The sequence below is a fragment of the Calonectris borealis genome, chromosome 9 (genome assembly GCF_964195595.1).
Source record: "Calonectris borealis chromosome 9, bCalBor7.hap1.2, whole genome shotgun sequence".
Classification (NCBI taxonomy): Eukaryota; Metazoa; Chordata; class Aves; order Procellariiformes; family Procellariidae; genus Calonectris; species Calonectris borealis.
The window spans coordinates 12,124,846-12,138,199 of NC_134320.1; the positions used below are offsets into that span (position 1 = coordinate 12,124,846).

The 13,354-nt window shown below is 37.0% G+C and overlaps 1 protein-coding gene across 17 annotated transcripts in view; it reads right to left on the minus strand.

Annotated features, from left to right (window-relative positions):
* TRIP12 (thyroid hormone receptor interactor 12) overlaps nucleotides 1–13,354 on the minus strand; it is an 83,162-nt gene that overhangs the window by 13,911 nt on the left and 55,897 nt on the right. For 14 of the 17 annotated variants that reach the window (XM_075158247.1, XM_075158239.1, XM_075158246.1 and 11 more), the window contains 16 exons: nucleotides 12,699–12,855; nucleotides 12,235–12,388; nucleotides 11,465–11,693; nucleotides 10,610–10,728; nucleotides 9,775–9,982; nucleotides 8,562–8,662; nucleotides 8,262–8,436; nucleotides 7,716–7,857; nucleotides 6,578–6,769; nucleotides 5,707–5,858; nucleotides 3,183–3,355; nucleotides 2,661–2,734; nucleotides 2,351–2,550; nucleotides 1,389–1,516; nucleotides 943–1,094; nucleotides 353–495 (listed from right to left, as the gene is read on the minus strand). In XM_075158247.1, the coding sequence (XP_075014348.1) occupies nucleotides 353–495; nucleotides 943–1,094; nucleotides 1,389–1,516; nucleotides 2,351–2,550; nucleotides 2,661–2,734; nucleotides 3,183–3,355; nucleotides 5,707–5,858; nucleotides 6,578–6,769; nucleotides 7,716–7,857; nucleotides 8,262–8,436; nucleotides 8,562–8,662; nucleotides 9,775–9,982; nucleotides 10,610–10,728; nucleotides 11,465–11,693; nucleotides 12,235–12,388; nucleotides 12,699–12,855 (2,499 nt within the window). Of the gene's footprint in view, nucleotides 1–352; nucleotides 496–942; nucleotides 1,095–1,388; nucleotides 1,517–2,350; nucleotides 2,551–2,660; nucleotides 2,735–3,182; nucleotides 3,356–4,411; nucleotides 4,555–5,706; nucleotides 5,859–6,577; nucleotides 6,770–7,715; nucleotides 7,858–8,261; nucleotides 8,437–8,561; nucleotides 8,663–9,774; nucleotides 9,983–10,609; nucleotides 10,729–11,464; nucleotides 11,694–12,234; nucleotides 12,389–12,698; nucleotides 12,856–13,354 lie in introns of those variants that run through there. The other 3 variants (XM_075158251.1, XM_075158242.1, XR_012674838.1) reach the window with 2 other exon arrangements.

The following is a 13,354-nucleotide window of genomic DNA, read 5'->3' on the forward strand; positions in this document are numbered from 1 at the left end:
TGTAGTGGTATGACAAAAATGCCATTAAGCAGTTTAACAAGAGAAAAAAAAATGACCTGAATAATCAAGTACTATTATTTCAATGAAAAAACTTCAAATTGCTCAGAAACTCCTGTAAGAAGTGGCCCAAACTTTGCAGCTAGTCTATCACTCCGTATTTGGTTTAAACTATGCAATATAGGTGTAAACATTCATCCATGTGTCACCATGTAACTTAGCAAGACTTCTGTGACTACATTTTACTCTCCCTCAGCACTTTCAAAAGCCTTGTAACATATGATGCACCTGGGCTGCCCAGCCAAGAGGCCTACGGACCTCAAATTAGAAATACTATACAGTAAGTCATTCATACCATGTTTTTCCAAGTTCTGTCAGCCAAGTTGGTATGTTTCCTGTCATAATTACCAAAGGATCCTGAAGCTGCCTGTTTGCTTTTGCTGTCAGTTTACTGTTGATAAACTCTGAGGTTGGAATTATCTCCTTGCAGATTGCATTCTGTGTTAAATAAAAACAATGTACTTCTAGTTAAAGAAATGCTGGAAGAAATGTTAAGAGGTCTTTTTATGCTTCTAATTTGCTTATCATCGCAAGAAAAAAACTTTCATTGTCACTTTGGTCATACAGAGTCTAAGCCATGAAAGAAAGACCGAGTAGATTTTTACTATTCATTTTCTTTTCAGGAATAACGTTGCTCTTTGAACTTAAAGAAGGAAAAAGCATGGAAAATGTGTTTAACACACTATAGAGGAGATATGATTGACTAAGAATTTACAGCCTTCATCTTCCAGAAGTTAGAGAAACAGGTAGGGGAAGATGGTAATATTTGTATTATTCTGTCTTGGTGGGGGACTGCGGACACGGGGAAGGTGGCTATTTTAAGGTGTTTCAGGACAGAGTTGTCTGTATGAAGTATGAAAGTGATTTAATAAGTGCTCTACTCACATCATACAAGTAATACCAGTATCGACTGATAGCATGTAAAACTCTCAAAAGAAGAATAACATCTAATGAGGGATCTTCAAATGTTATGTTTTCAGGTGGAATAGATACGAGGTAAACTTCCAGAGGATTTAATACCGAAGGGCATACACCATCTAGCAGGAAAAAAAGAATTATGTTACCAAAACAAATCAATTAGAAGTCTTCCCAAGATTTAATTATCAGGAGCGTAGGTAGTATTAGTTACAGCATTCATTTAACTATAACAGTTCAGTTAGACAATTCAGTAAGTATCTTATGTTTAGTTTTAATACACACATTAATATATGCTTACTTTTCTTATACTATGCTTGCTTTAGAAGAAGCACTATGGTGTCTCTAAACACACTTCCTCCCCATCCTTTCAGAAATTTCACAAATATAACATATTAGCAAGGTAACACACTCACCATGCCACAATTCATCATGTTTTTTAGAATTTCTAGGGGAGGTTTTCGTGGGAGCAGTTTGTGCTCTTCCTCTTTTACCACCAACACAGTCCTTATTACCATCTTCATCCTCTCGCACGGGTTTGTACCTAAAAAGTAATTAAAAGTTAAAAACATGTTTGTGAAATACTAACTTATATGGAAACAAAAGCAGTTATGAAAGTGTTAGTTCTTTGATTACCAGAATTTTACTTGGAATGAGAGTTAAAAGCAGAAAGACAAGAACAATGCATTTGGATATGATCCAGCTTTTGAAGCTAGGCCCTCAAAAGTAAAGTATGTCATAGGGGAGAAAAAAATGGGGACCCTCCAGCTCCATGAACTGGAAGAAGAGAAGCAGAAGGTATAGAGAAAAAACCAAAGTGGTGGTTTTGGTTTTTGTTGCTTTTGTTTGGTTGGTTTTGGTTTTTGTTTGGGGTTTTTCTTTTTTTTCTTTTTTTTTTTGCCTTTGCATAACACATTTAAATATTAGAAAGAAAATGACACTCCTAAACGTTAGATGTTTGACACAGTCATAGGTCAATATTGCTCCTTGCAAAGTATGGCCCGAGAATACATATACCTGCACAGCAATCAACTATGAAAACTAGTATGAAGTTGACCATTATTTGTAGACTGCAGACACATTCTCTATTGTTTGTGGTTAGTTATCTAACACTAAGAATGATTTCCCTCTACCTAGCAAGTGTCATTTAAGATTCCCCATTTCTTGTTCATCAGCTTTGCTCATGAGCTAGAAAGAACATCAGTAGCTAACAATGAATTCTTACTAAGATTTAAGTATCTCAAGCACATCAGGAAATTCAAAGCTTCACAGTTTTGGAGGGATTAAAAAAAAGAGACAGATATATTCCAATTTTTTTTTATGTATATACATCTAGGAAACCAGAGAAGTTGTCCCCTGATTTCTCTAGCCAACTTACCAAATGGTATGCGTTTTTGTCCAAATCCCAGCTCTTCCTAATGGGTTGCTTTCATCATCTGTAGACTCCCTCTCCTCCTCAGCTTGCAAACTGTACTGCCTAACTGCTTGATACACAGTCATATTGTATGGCAGCAAGTGATCTCCAATGTAAAATTGCAGTCTATGTCTCACATTCCCTGAATTTAAGAATTGAGCAGCCTAAACAAAACAAAACACCCACACACACAAGTTAGGAAACTTGTTGCTAGCTTTTCTTTAAGCCTCTCCCCACACTGTTCCCTCCCTTTACCCCCAGAGCAAAAGCTTACCAAAGATTCATCTATTTCTTCATCTGACCCATCATCATCACTATCCTCATCATCTTCTCTAACTCTTCCGTAGCCTGAGGCAAGAGAGGAGAAAGATATCCTTATTTGTTTTTACATGAAATGTAGCAATGCTTTTGTACTCTGACTCTTATAAACTCCACTGTTTAAAACAGTTCCCAAATACATCAGTTAAAAAAAGTAAAGTTCAGACATGTTAGAACAAATTTCGGTATCAACATCCAGCATCAAAAATGCCAAGTTACAGCCAATCTGACAGTCAACTAGATTATACTTCTGTTAGTATTCAGACTGAACTGTTTACAACAGGAAAGAGTTTGTCCAGAAAACAGAAGATTCTCTGCAGCCTTAGTCTCCTCCCCTTGCTCCTGTGAGCAAGATACATCTATAGGTACCTCCCATTTGTCTTCAGTATAATCCTCACAGGTTTTTAGACTCTACACTACTGACAATAGTGACTATCCCAAGAAACAAAACACATGTGACTGTATAATATATATATACCTCTAACTACAAGGTATCTTTCAATGGCTTGTACCAAAGCCAGAGGATCAATCTTCACAGGTCCACCTTTCCACTGTTTCACATTAGCACAGTCTGGATGTCTTTGCAGTTGGCATTTTAATTGATGTGTATTGAAGAATTTTAAAGCTTGGGATCCTCTGTTAAGAGAAAAACTCAAAATAATTTGTGAAAAAAGTTGCTACACAAAGAATCTAATAACCATAATTGCATTAAAAATGCATTAAAATAGGCTTATACATGCGTTTACAAATTCACTTGTTCAGAGTGTTATTTCTCAGCCTATTTCTCTAAAAATAAGCTACTAAGATTTGGATAAAGAGATTAAAAATTTTATTCTATAACAACACCAGAATCCAAGTTGGACAAAATCAGATTTCCAATGGAAGCTACATAGATTAAGAGAAAGTCCAGTCAGAAGTCTCATTACAATATGGTCTATACTGACAATCTTTGATGTCTGAAGTTGTTCAGTGATCAGCTGATGCCATATGAGATTTGGAACTGTGTTTACCTGCAGTATCATAAGGATCAGAATCGGAGGTGGAAAATGCAAGTATCGATTCATATGTTTTTAGTAAGAACCTAAAGAGACAACCTGAAAGCTCCTCTGTTTTTTCTTGCCAAGTGTCCTGGTTTCAGCTGGGATAGAGTTAAATTCCTTCTTAGTGCTGTGTTTTGGATTTAGTATGAAAAGAATGTTGATAACGCACTGATGTTTTTAGTTGTTGCTAAGTACCCTCCTGGTCAAGGACTTTCAGCTTCCATGCTCTGCCAAGTGCACAAAAGGCTGGGAGGGAGCATAGCCAGGACAGCTGGCCCAGCTGGCCAACAGGGTATTCCATACCATATGACGTCACGCTCAATATATGAATGGTAGGCGTGTTCCAGGAAGTAGTGATCACTACTTGGTTATCAGCCAGTGCGGGTGGTGAGCAATTGCATTGTGCATCACTCATTTTGTATATTCTATCATCATCATTTTCCCTTCCTTTTCTGTTCTATTAAACTGTCTTTATCTCAACCCACGAGTTTTCTCACTCTTACCCTTCCGATTCTCTCCCTGTCCCACTGGGCGTGGGGGAGACAGCGAGCGGCTGTGTGGTGTTTGGCTGCCTGCCGGGTTAAACCACGACACCAAGTATAGTTTATATACATGTTCCATCTCACCAAGTTATCAATACTCAAGCTAGCCGTTTTTATACACAAACCTCTTGTCTTGGGCTGCTTCTATTTCCAGGTGCTAGTGAAAGACTACCAAATCTCAATGCCTCAAAATCCTCATTGACATAATCCACAGGAAGACTAGCAGTCAAACAATGCTGCAGTAGTCTGACTTCCCATGTTTAATTTTCTATCAAAAAGAATAGCAGAATTTTGCTTCTATGATTAGCAGCTTTATAACTTTTGCAGTTATCCCACTTTTTACAGAAATAGTGCGTATTAGGAAGCGTTTTAAGATTACTATTTGCAAAAGCCGGTATCAAGACAATTAATTCCTTCAAGTATTAGAAATCTGTGTATGACATTCATTCCTATGGATTTTAACATTTTCACGAAAAACATGTACTGAATTTTAATGTAAGTTAGATTAATGCTATAGTGTGAGGCTCTAATACATCTACTATAACAGATGTTGTGTCACAATTAGTGACAAAAAAAATCCACACTATCTTACTACCTGAGAGACAAAAGATTTTGGCATTTCAAATTTTAAAGAATAGTTTTCAAAAATTCATTTTCAATGCTCCTTCCCTCCTAATTTCTACATAGTCACAAGAATATGACTATAATCAAATTGAGCTTCTAGCCAGCACCACATTCTTTCAAAAATACTTTCAAAACTTATATGCAACTTATACTAAAATAGACTTACTAACTGCTATACACTGAATGAAAAATAGTGTTGTTGATTTATTAAAGAAAAGTACAGAAAAGAAATTTTAGAAATAGGTTTTCAGTCACTCCAATTTGTTACTTAAAATGCAAACAGCAAGTTGGATTCCAAATTTAATTTATCTTAAGACACAGGGCAGATCTACAGTTATTTTAAACCATGTTGACAGCCAACAGTTATCACTCAATCCATTATCATCCTAGAGAACAAAACCTATCTGAATAACAGAGTTCAGCGCTGTAATACAAACTCTCAGCAGCTTAATTACTTCACTAAAAAATATCAGTGTCTCAGCAATAAATAGATTATTTCTTTCCAGTGTTTGTTACATGGGGACAAGGAAGACATTTGAATGTTTAAAGCTTAAATTTAAAAACTGCATTTCAAATTACACATCCACCCCCAATCTAAGCAAGAGAAGTTTCAAGATGGTAAGCAAACATTTGATTAAATATTCAATCTTCCACTGAATAAAAAAGCCAACTGTGTAATTGCTTTTGTCTTTAACAGGGTCAGAAGTTTCCATTACCTCTTGGAACTTTTAGCATCGAGACAAGTCTTGGAAAACAAAAGCTCCCAACAAACCATTACCTGAGCATTAATCCTTACCTGCTCCCTGTTCCATTTCCACTAGGGAAGTCATGCACTTTGACAGGAAACTGTTCCATCTGACTGAGGCAATTGTTCATTTTATGGACTAATGCCAACAAAGGTGCATTTTCTAATGGCTCTAATCTTCCAAGGGGTTCTTCTCCAGGGAGCTAAAATATATTCCAGTCTTTTAGTTATGTGCTTGAATTAATCCATCTTAAACAATTTATACCTCAAGTTGTTTTTTTAAACAAAAAAAAAAAAAGGAAATTAAGAATCACCGCTCTCCCTTGAAGTAGCAGAAGTATCAGGATTACTAGATGACACATAACAAGTTTATGAAATACTTTTAAATACTTTTTTCAAACAACACACTTCTCTCCTGGTTTCAGTTGAATAGCCGTACAGATTTTAAGCATTCACCCTTAACCATGAGCAGGAAGCTTCATGGAAGCTGCAGTTATCTACTTTCCTCTCTTCCACTTTAAATTTCTTACTTTAAGAACAGGATAATCTAGTTTCTTGCAGTATTTAGGACTAAAGAAAGCAAGTGATAAGACTACTATCCTAACTCTTTCCATATCAGCTTCTTAAAAGTCAGGAACAACTTTTAAGTTGTTCAAGACTCAGACAATTGGCCATTTTGGAATTTTTTTCCAATGTTGTATGGAATTTTCTGTAATTACAAAGTATTCTAAAAAGTTTATGACCTATAAAGACACAGAACCCCATGAAAGTTGTAGTATTCGACAGCTTAGGCATAACAAAACATTCCTTCCGTACTCCATCTTTAAGTCAAGGTCATTGCTGAACCTCTCAGATGGTCAGATAAGTACAATTTGAGCGAAAGACAACTAAGAATGACAAAACAATAAACAAGAAAACTTACTGGAGAAGAAAAAAATACATGAAGAAATCTTTTCAATCTGATATCCCTGCTTACAGCATCTTTCTCACTTTTAGATGTCAAATAAAGCAGCAGTTGTTTAACAAACCCACTATGCTGGATTTCAAAGGAGGAGACATCAGACTCCGAGACAATGCTACGGATTTCTACAAGGCACTCTGTTCCACCATCCACCTGAAAAATATGAAGGTAGTATTTTACTACCCAGGTGTAAAGGGCTGAAGAAATACTATTTTTCCTCCTACTGCATGGAACAGCTGTAAAGGGAGGGGAAAAAAAGGGAAAGTCTGGAGTGTATAGTAACTCAATACAAAATTGACAGGGCAAATAATCTGAGGGTAAGCAATCTCTCTATTCAAGAAGAGACATTACAGGCAACATCTACATTTTCCCTGTTTTAAGAGAAACACAAGATCCCATTTCTGTCTCCTGCAACATAAAGATGAGCTCCAAACAGAAGTTGGTTTTGTTTTGTTTTTAAAAAAACACCTCAGATTGGTATATTTTACATGACATCTCTGTGGGAGAGAGCACGAGGGAAAGTTTCATATTTTAATGATTGCTTACATCAAAGCACAGAACATAACTCAACTGTTCAGCTACTCTGGAAGTTACAGGTTTAGACCATCTATCAAGGATCGCAATAGTCTGAGAAGCAAGGCTCAAGTTCTTGAGATGCTAATAGATTTGGCCCAATCTATATTACTTCTACCCTTTCAACAAAATGCTACTTCTGTCTTGTCCCCACCTCCAAAGTTCTTATTACAAACTGTGTTCTTCTTTAGGTATAAAGTCAATTCCTAACACTTAACTGTAGAGTTTTTAAATCAAATAAAATGGTATGCAAGTGACACATTGCTAGGAATCAAGAATACCCTTGTTAATACTAATCATTTATCATAAGTTATATGTGTCAGAGCTTATATACTAATTCTAAAAAAAAATCCCAAGCAAACCACTGCAAGTTAAGAAACACCGTATTATCATTTAAGATAACAAAAACTATGCTTAAAATATTGGCCATACTGTCTAAAATGGTCAGCTTTCCTCTAGCTTCCTCCTAAATACTTCCACAGCTTCCATTCCCACTCCCACTCCAAGTAAGTTTGCCATTTCTAACCTGGAGGTTGAGTTGTTCAGTTGCAGTGCAAAGTCTCTGTAATACATTTAGTGCAGGATTGCTTCCATCCATGTTTTCAGAACTAAAATAACGTTCTACAAATTTATGGGCTTGCTCCTTAATCCAGCCCTTAATTTTTTCTCTGTAAAGAAGCACACAAAAGGCATTCGGCCACACTTAGCGTTTGCATACTCCAATATTACAAGTAAACACAGCCAGAGTATCATTTTCCCCATGTTTAACGGCAGTCACAGACAAAAACCCTTCCCTCTTACTCCAACACAGTAAAGGTCTATTCTCTACAGAATACTTCTTGCACCATTTTTCCCAATTCTCCAATTTTTCCCCAGCATGCCATTGTAAACTATTAAGAGGTTATTTTCTCTACCTTAATTTCTTAATTCTTCTTCCAGAGTTATTTTCACAGTGGTTAAGCTCAAACTTCTTTGATAGGTGCTAATTAATCATCTGATGGTTTATCATAAGAAAGTAGCTGCACCTCAAAGTCAACACCATATTAGAAGTATTTTGATTTTTTGTGTGTACCTGTTATTTGAAATGGTATCCTTGGAAGCAGCCCTTGCAAGACCACTTACTCCTGCTGTTCGTGCTGGTTCAATATTATTACTGTTGGACTGTGTGCTTAATCTTCCCCATGTTTTAGGATTTAAACTTGCCAAGAAGGAAGATTTAGGAGATTGAGTAGTTGTAGGGCTTTTAGCTGGAGGAAGCAAAGACAAAATTAAGGGAATCAACAGGTTTATTACAGCTAGTACTTTTGACAGCCTATAAGCTTACTTTTAAATTTAAAAGGAGATAGAGTATCACATTTTAAGAACGATTTACCTTGATTGTCTACTTTGTCATCATCTCTTGGAGGAGAGTATTTTGGTCTCCTTGGGCCTCGTTTTGGCAGTCTTTTTCTCTTTAGAACATCGCTCAGTCGTCTGTCCAAATTTAAAAATAAGTAACACGCTTCCATCCACCATATTTATACACATACCCATCCCTCAGTTTAAGATGCATCTGCCAGCTGTTTCCTCAAGAATTAAAATAAAGTTCCATCCCGTAACAAGGAGGACACAAAGGAATAATGAGCCCTGGGAGAAGGGGCCTCAATTCTACTTTAACTGGAAGGACAAAGTGACTACTCCATCCAGAAAAAAGGGGTTTTGCTTGCTGTCACCCTTCTACTGCAGGCAGCCAAACACAGCCAGAAGGGCCACTGAATAAAGGTTTCTCATAATTTTCATGTTTTCGTTTGTGTAACCACCTGGTTATTCATTTGTTTGAATACAGTTAAAAAGAAAAAAAAAAATCCACAAATCTCTACTGAATCAACACCAAAAGACAATAGTATTTGACCTGCCTCCCCTATTAAAGCCCAGAAAGCACTTTTTCAACAATTTATGGAGTTTCTACTCACCAAGCCCTACACTTCGCAAGTTCACGCATTTCAATTCTGGTTTAAGGTGAGTTTCCTTATTATGCCAATACATTAAGACAAACATTTCACCTTTAAAATAAAGGCAAACTGTGTAACACTAAAATAATTTATTCCTACAAGAGACAGTCATTCTACAAGTGTTCCAAGTGGCTGCATTCCAACAAAATAACTTAAGGATTACTTTTTTCCTCCAGTCTCCAGCAGAAAGGAACCATGCACCATAGCTATCATTTCTCTGAAAGAATCACTCTGTCCTTAAGAGTTACATGAAACTACACCTGTTGCTGTTGGCATTCTCCAGCCTCTCTCCAAAAAGCATGGATTGTTTCATACCATTACTTCGTAATTATCAGGTCACTAGTCCTTTTTTTTTTTTTTTTTAAACACTTCATATAAAATGAATCAAAACTGCTGCCCATTGATAGCTTTAACATCACTCCATTTTAGTTCCTTAGAGGAAAATATCACAGCAAAATGCAGATGACATTGCAGCAGCCCATGTCACTCAAGACTTTAAAAAAAACCCAACACAAAAACCCCACAAACAAACAACAAAGCACAAACAAAAAAAAAAAACACAAATTGTTTGTTCACAACAAGTAGTGCACTTACCCCTGTGGGCTCAGATCCAAAGAATCCTCCCGGCTGTGTTGTAAGCTGGGAGAGCCCAAATCAGCAGCTGCATTACTGGCAGCAGTGGCTGTTCCAGTACTTATTGTTGTAGTGGTACCCAGTGTTCCTGATCCATTAGTGCATACTTTCGGTGGGCTTGTCAGCAAAGCCTCAGACTCTGCTAAGTTTTTCACTTGGTGCATCACCCCTTGGTAAAAGAAGAAATCTTTGCTTGGTGGGTTGGTTTAGTTGTGGGGTTTTTTTTGGGAGGGGGGGTGGGGACAAAGGTGTTTGAAAAGGTAGAAGTCTGTTATTAGAACCTCTGTTTTGACTATGGCAGCATTGGCTCACCCCACCCATCAATATTAAGTTTTAAAAGCAGTTCAACCCTTTATTGAAAAAGTTAACCTACATAGTTTAAAAAAAAAAGACAGCAGCACAAACAGTAGCTAAAGAAACCCAAAAATCCCTAGTAGATTATAACAAAGAGTTCCTGCCAAAGATTCAATAGTTTTGTCCAGTAAGACTGCCCATGTAATTTCAGCAAGCCACCTTCAGCCTAAATGTAAGTTGACTAGCATCTAGTAAGCCTGTACAAACTTGTTTCAGATTCAGAAAAAACAAGCTTGTCTCCTCCAGAGTCTCGGTCAGCTCCTCCCCAGTCATATGATGATAGCTTGCATGGATTTGCCTTTATTATTCAAGAACAGTATTAACTTTTTACAGCTTGGCAGGAATGGAGTGGGGAGGAAAGGATATGGATTCTCCACACATATGCTTTCAAAATACTGAATAAGGAGGTGGAGAGGAGGGGGAAAAAAAAAGCAAGATTTACCTTCTCTTCTGAAGTAAACACTAAAAATGTCAGGTAACTTTTGCATTAAAATCTCTGCCATCTGCAGGGCTCCAACTACTATCTTAAGGTCTTGACTCGACAGCATGGAGGCAATATGACTAAAACAGATAATTTATTAGAATTAGGTTTGTCTTCATTTTTGTTGTTTTAAAAAAAAAGAAAAATAAAATCAAGCCAGTTCATCTTGCATACCTAGTACTAGAGACTGAAAGCAAACAAATTTCATTGTGCTTTTGTAAAAGCTATAAATAAAAGGACTGAAAAAGTCCTCTTCCCGCCTAAATCACTTTTCCTTTATGCCACATGTTAAAACTTGGTAAGAGAGAGAGTTTTCTTCCTTTAAAGAACATGGTGGCGTGGAACTTTGTACTGCCTTTGAAAAACTAGTCAGTTTATTTTCTAATTGCATCCTTTTTTCTAGATCCCTAACTTTACGGTGTATCACATAGGAGAGGTTTCATGAATAGAACTTACCAGTTGAATACCATGAGAGTCTGTTATTGTTCACATAGTATTACCTCAAAAGACATCTCACCCTCAGGAAAGTTTATAGGCTTATAAGTTAAGTTTTAGAAAACAGGAAAACAGTAAATGGTAATATTAGACATTACTAGTACACACAGCCGTATAGGTAATCTAAGCTTCTAATAAGAACACCCAGATTTGGCACCTACTGAAAAATTTAAGATGCAAAAAATTCCTGAAGAGCTGGCAGCCTCAGCTTTTGCAAAATAAATACATAATAATTTACAAGTACAATTTTCCGCTGAAAAAGATGATTCAAAAAAAGTAATGACAAGTTTGAGTTGTAAGCTCAATGGTTAACGAACCCACCTTGAAACAGCATGGTTTTTCAGCACATCCTTCAGAAGTTCAGCATCAGCAAAATAAATTATCCTAAGAATTGCTCTAAGGCACTTGTGTCTAACAGCAGGTCCAGCTGAAGAACTATATACTTCATAAAGAACACCAAACAATGTTTTGATAAAGGATTTTGCCAGTTCTGGGTCCTCTTTCATTAGTTGTGCTCGAGCATCATCCTTCTTCAATTCTGAATGTCCACCTGTGAGAAATTGTGCAACAAATCACTGCATAGTTCTTTGCATCTCTGCTCTGATGATTGCTTTCTTTTTTTAAAGCTGAATTAGTCTAGCTCTTGCATTGAAAAGATATAATTTAAGAACCAGAAGCCAAACTGATGGCAAAAATGTAGGCACAAATCCTCCTCTTTCAAGGAGTCGTATCTTTTTTCTTCAGTTTTCTTATATGTTTCTCTACGATAGTAAGAAGTCCTCACACAGTCTTCATTAAATAAAAGAGCTGTATGAACAAAACTGTTTCAGAAAATCCCAAGCCAGGAACACCCCCACCTCCCCCCCAATTTAATGCATTTTCAGTTCCCAGGAAAAGAGTTTACATGTTAAAAAGAACACATTTCAACTGTTGAGTTTTATTGTAAAGCTGTCTTCATTCACATAAGTCAGAATAGCTTGATGTTCCACAGAAACCACAAGAAATATATTAGCTAAGTAGTAGACTGTTGTATAATCCAGCATATGTTAGCCATAGCTAGAGACACCAGGTGTCTCTTAAGCTGTACTTACTAGTGTTTGTATTGGCTAAAGGGTTTGGTTTTCGCTGAATGGCACGTGCTGTTCCAGTATCCTCATTTATTTGCTGCATAGAGTTAAAATCAATAGTATAGACACGCCCAAGTGTAGACAGGCTTATCTCATCCTCACCAACCTGATGAGCTGCCTAAAAACAAGGAAGAGTTTAAAGTTAAGACGTCCCTAACAAATAGGAAGCTATATGAAAGGTGCTGAGAGGGGCAACACAGTAGAAAAAACAATGACTGACAGAAATACAACTAGAACAGTGATTAAGCAGTTCACCCACTATTCAATACCAAAATAGTGCAATATTACAGCAGGAGGTTTGAGGAAACTCATGTGTTACTCAAAGAGTAAGGCTGATATTTTCAAAACCATAAAGAAAGCACTCAATTCCTTATACAACCGCACGCATATTTAAAAAACATCACCACACAAATGTGTGGAATTACTACCTCTATTATTCGACTATCAATCCTGTTATAGGGATGCCAGAGACCCCTGTCATCTCGCCATTGCCATATTGCACCATCTGTATTTTGCGCATTTCCTTTCTTTAGCATAGTATCAACAGCAAAAATTCCCTCTTTTGGCAGGCAAGGCATCAGTTCGCTGTAAAGAACATTAAAACAGTATTTTACTAGAAGTATAAAATAAAGTCCACCTAAGCTGATGTGCTGGTTTTGGCTCAGATAGAGTTAATTCTGTTCACAATAGCTAGTACCGGGCTATGTTTTGGATTTATGCTGAAAACAGTGTTGATAACACAGGGATGTTTTTGTTATTGCTGAGCAGTGCTTACACAGAGTCAAGGCCTTTTCAGCTTCTCATGCTCTACAGACTCAGAAGGCTGGAGATAAACAGGAAGCTGGGAGGAGCTGGGACAGGGTACAGCCAGGACAGCTGACCCAAACTGGCCAACAGAATATTCCGTATCATATGATGTCATGCTCAATATATAAACTAGGGGAAAGCTGGGTGGGGTGCTGCTGCTCAGAGACTGGGTGGGCATTGGTGGGTTGGTGATGAGCAATTGTTTTTGGAGTTGTTTTTTTTTTTTCATTTGCATCACTTCTCTTTCTTGGGTTTTATTTCTCTCTCTTTTTGTTAT